Genomic DNA, 5,000 nt, shown 5'->3' on the forward strand with positions numbered 1-5,000 from the left:
GTGTGTGTGCGTGTGTGTGTGTGTAAAAGGGCACATGTAATTTCATGTCACATTTGACATTTTATAACATCTCAAGTATTCTATATAAAATAATAAACGTGATCCCACTTTGAACATTTTAATATCAAATCGATTCGCCTCACTTCATAAAAACAGTGTTTTAAAGGGGACTTCATCACCTCAAATTCTATCCATTCACTTACTGGACAGTTATTGATTGTCCTTCTATATATAATCAATTTAAACAACATTGACAAACAGGTGTTTATGAATGTACTGGGGTAAGTGTTGTTGCTATTTAGTGTTTAGGGAGAAAATCAAATGAAAGGAGCCGTTTACCCTGTTGTACCCGGATCACTTTTACAATTCTGTATCTTTATTTTCCTCCTCTGCATCATTTCTATGTTAGACACCTTGAATTAACATCATGTGTGAGATGTTTTATAAATGAACATATTTGTGTAGATGATTGTCAGTTGTGTGACGTGTTCGTAAGAGTCTCTTTGAAAAGGTCATTTGATTCACTGATGCAAACGGACGCGCAGCTGAAGCCAAAGAAGCAAATCAAATCAATTTCACCAGCCGCTAACAAAGTCATTAAACACTGATCTAAAACCAGAGCGAGAGTGTGTCCTCTGTCTCTAAATAACACATAACTGACAGGTCCAGTCCTGGATGCTGATTGGTTGTTACAATACACAAGATAATAACAGCTATTATGTCATTTGTTTCAATTATGTAGCAATTGTTTCAAAATCACGGTGTCGAACGACAGACTTTAACTCTGAGAAGTGTACATTCACAAAATAACATGACAATCCCGAGCGATTATTGACGTATTTAGCAAACGCACAGAGGAAAAACACATGTAAACATTACCAGCAGTGTAACTCCGGTCCACGGTGAGTGTGGAGAAGGGCATCGGCCGCAGGGTGAATTTAGAGTGAGGGTTGAAGCCACAGGTGGGCGAGGGCAAGATGCCCGGGTACTGACTGCTCTCCAGTGTGGGCACAGGGATGGCACTCACCACTGCTGGATCAACAAAGAAAAAGAGAGACAGAGAGATTCAGTATATACAACAAATACAACAAAACGTGTCAAGAACATGTCCGGTCATAAATTATGAATCGATGTCTTCTGCCTAAAGAAAATCACACAGAACAATAGAGGAGCGACAGGATGCCACAGTCACACGTGTCCTAACCTGACGACACACAACACGTGATAAAAGGGATATTTTCTATGATAATCAGAGTTTTTGTCCTAACCAGCCGTGACGAGTGACGGGACATTCTATCAATCGCTTGTTTTCTATTTTGGGCACCGTGCGGGTAACTCCGTCCACTGTGAGCTGGCACCAGTCCAAAAACAAAAATAAGGCTGGGCATAGAAATGCATCAAGTGTGTGTGTGCGCATGTGAATGTGTGTGCGTGCGTGTGTTTGTGAGTGTGTGTATTTCTGAGTGCGTGTTTGTGAGAGTGTGAGTGTGTGTGTGTGTGTGTGTGTGTGTGTGTGTGTGTGAGTGTGAACTGACACGTCCGGCTAAACAACCCCCTACCTCCGTGTGGTGCCGGACGGGCAACGTTGTGGGCAGCGGCACAGTCAATAAAGACTGTTCCCTCCCCCTCTCTGTCATGGTGCTTTACAGCGGCCAAATGGAGGCTCTGGACGGGTGCAAGGGGCTGGTAACCCCTCTACCTTCAACTGATTACCACTAAACCACGGAATAAATATGCAATTAAGCTAGTGCCGGAGGCCCTGGGGGGACAGGTGTCTATGACGTCTCCTGGCCAAACTCCATCAGGCAGAGCCAGGAGACTGAATCCTCACCCTCAGAGCTTCTCCAGAAACAACAAAAAGCCACGTGGAATGTTCGAACACTGCCACTCCTCTGTCGGGAGCTGGATCGGTACCGCCTGGATCTTTGTGGTGTTCAGGAGGTCCGGTGGACCGCTCTGGCTCTTGCCACTATGAGGGGTGGACTGTCCTCTACTCGGGGCAGGTGACTGCCAAACAACAGGGAGTGGCTCTTCTTCTGAACAAAAGAATGAAGGCAGCGTGGGAGTGTGGCCGTGAGGTGTGGGAAGCTGTGAGCCCCAGGTTACTTTGGGTTTGCCTTCCCATCAACCAGAGGCGAGGAGTGGTGGTCGTGGTTATTTATGCCCCCACCGAAGACGAACATCCGTGGAGGGATGCGGGAAAGACTGATGAGTCAGATGCCTTCTATGACCTCCTGTCACAGATGTTGGCTAAAGTGGCCCATCGGGATAGAATAATCATGTTGGGTGATTTCAATGCCCGAGTTGGTCATGATGCTGGCACCTGGTCAGGAGTGATTGAAGACATGGACCTGATCAGCTCAATAACAACGGCAGGAGGCTACTAGATTTTTGTGCAGCCCATGGGCTTGTAATTACCAACACACTGTTCCAGCATCGGCGCATCCACACAACATCATGGATGCATGCCAGGTCCAAGCAAGAACATCTGCTGGACTACATAGTGACTGAACAGCGGATGCGGGCCCATGTCCTTGACACCAGGACCTACCGTGGAGCTGATCTGCCCACTGACCATCGACTTGTCATCTGTAAGATGCGCCTGCCATTCTTCCACTCTGGTGGTGGGTGTAAACCCAGGACCCCTTTCAAACCCATAGTGGCCTGGTCTAGGCTAGCTGATGAAAGCTGCAAGCGAGAATTTCAGCATCGCTTGCAGCTGGGGTTGGCATCATCCCCCACTCCTCTGGATGTCGAGGGGAAATGGGCAAGGTTTAGGACTGTGGCTCATGTAACTGCAATGGCAGTTTTGGGCACACGGTCCAAACCTCCTCAGAAACCCTGACGGAGGAGGTGTTCAGGCTGGCTGAGAAAAAGCGACAGGCCCACTCTCATCGTCTACAGCATCCGACGTCAGAGAATGAGGAGGCTTACCGCAGCCTTCGCTCGGAGGTTCGGAGAGCCGTGAGGCGCTGCAAGGATGGTTGGTGGTCGCGGGTTGCTGAGGAGATGGAGTCTGCCTCAATGAGCCATGATCACAAATCGCTCTTTAATTCCATCAAAAAGGTTACTTGCAGCGCCACACCTATTACAATCATTAGGGGAAAAAACGGTGATCCAATCTCCGACCCCCAGAAACAGGTTTGCAGATTTGCTGAGTATTTCTGTGAGGTCCTGGGGGAGGGGAAATCCCTTAGCCTGGAAAACATTGTGGGACAAAGTGGGGATGACCCTGCTGGGGCTGCAGTGCCACAAATAATGGAGGAAGAAGTCGCTCCCTGTGGGTGGCTGCAGAGGTGCCATCTTTGGAGGAAGTACTGAAGGCGATCCGGAGCCTGAGACCAGGAAAGGCACCGGGCAGAGATGATCTCCCCAGTGAAATGCTGAGGGAGGGTGGTGTTTGTGCACAGACTGCCCTACATGACATCATAACAACAGTCTGGACCACTGGACGAGTTCTGCAGGATTGGAAGGATGCCCTGGTGGTCCCTCTCTTTAAAAAGGGGGACCGCTCAGATTGTAATAACTATAGGGGCATCTCACTCCTCAGTGTGCCGGGAAAGGTCCTGGCAAGGATTATTCAACATCGCCTTGCCAGGCACGCTGAGGAGAGACTTGCGGAGCCCCAGTGTGGTTTCAGGAAGGGGCGGTCTTGCACGGATGCCATACTCTCTGTCCGTCTGCTACAGCAGAGGTGTAGGGAATTCCAGAAAGACCTACATCTGATTTATTGACCTGGTCAAGTCCTATGATACCATCAGTAGCTCTGGGCTCTGGGTTGTTCTTCGTGCTTTCAGAGTCTCAGACCCACTGCTCGCGATCATTAAGGACATTCATGATGGCGAGCGGGCCCGGGTAAAACTACGTGGTCAGGAGTCGGAGCCATTCCCTGTTCACCTGGGAGTGCAACAGGGATGTCCTCTGGCTCCCACACTATTTAATATCTATTTCGACCGCGTGGTTCGTGAAGCCTTCGATGGCTGTACTGGAGGAATTTCCATCTGGTATAGATATAATGGGAGGTTGATCGACGCCCGGGTGCGGTCAAGGGATGGCTCCCTATTGGTCAACCACATTATGTATGCTGATGATCTGGTAATTGCTGCTCACTCAGAGGAGGAATTGGGGGTGCTGCTAATGAACATGGAGCGTGCCACTAAGAGATGGGGCCTTACCATCAGCCCAACCAAAACAAAGCACCTTCCTGGGTATTATGTACCATCAGACACTCCACCCCCACAGCTCCCCATTGGTGATGGGGCAGTTGAGGAGAGAGTGGAGTGTTTTCCATACCTGGGAAGTGTGCTTATGACCAGCTCCGGTTTGACAGCAGAGGTCTCACTCCGAATCAGTCGAGCGGCATTATCTTTTCATCGGTTGCGTAACGCTGTGTGGAAGCTACCCGGTTTGTCGCTCCACACGAAGCTTCAGGTATTCTCGGCCACGGTCATTCCCTCCCTTCTCTATGCTTGCGAAACGTGGACCCCCCTAATGGAACATCATCGCTGATTACAAACATTTAGGCTGGCCTGCCTAAGATCCATCCTGGGTTTAACCAGGCTGGATTGTGTGAGGAGCTCACAAGTCTTTGAAAGATGTGGACAAAGTCCCATCGTGACCTCCTGCCAGCGGGCGTTCGACACTTCACGTGGCTTCAACGTGCACATAGCCTGGCACAAGCATAGTGGTGACGTCACCGCCACTTAGTGGCGAATGGCGGTTGTTGTTGTTGTTGTTGTTGTGAACTGACATAGGTCCAAAAAATTTCACAAAAATAAGGCTGGGCATAGAAATGCATCAATTCTGTGTGTGTGAGTGAGTGAGAGTGTTTATAAGTGTGTGTGTGTGTGTGTGTGTGTGTGTGTGTGAGTGAGTGTGAGTGTGTGTGAGTGTGTGTGTGAGTGTTAGTGTGTGCGCATGTGAGTGTGTGTGCGTGCATGTGTTTGTGAGTGTGTGTGTGTGTGTATTTCTGAGTGCATGTTTGTGAGTGTGTGAGTGTG

The 5,000-nt window shown here is 49.2% G+C and overlaps 1 protein-coding gene across 1 annotated transcript in view; it reads right to left on the bottom strand.

The window, feature by feature from the left end:
- Positions 1-5,000, bottom strand: part of dcc (DCC netrin 1 receptor) — a 368,503-nt gene that overhangs the window by 40,731 nt on the left and 322,772 nt on the right. The window contains exon 26 of the mRNA XM_052100624.1: positions 880-1,032. Within this exon, the coding sequence (XP_051956584.1) occupies positions 880-1,032 (153 nt within the window). The remainder of the gene's footprint in view (positions 1-879; positions 1,033-5,000) is intronic.

The sequence above is a fragment of the Xyrauchen texanus genome, chromosome 3 (assembly GCF_025860055.1).
Source record: "Xyrauchen texanus isolate HMW12.3.18 chromosome 3, RBS_HiC_50CHRs, whole genome shotgun sequence".
Classification (NCBI taxonomy): Eukaryota; Metazoa; Chordata; class Actinopteri; order Cypriniformes; family Catostomidae; genus Xyrauchen; species Xyrauchen texanus.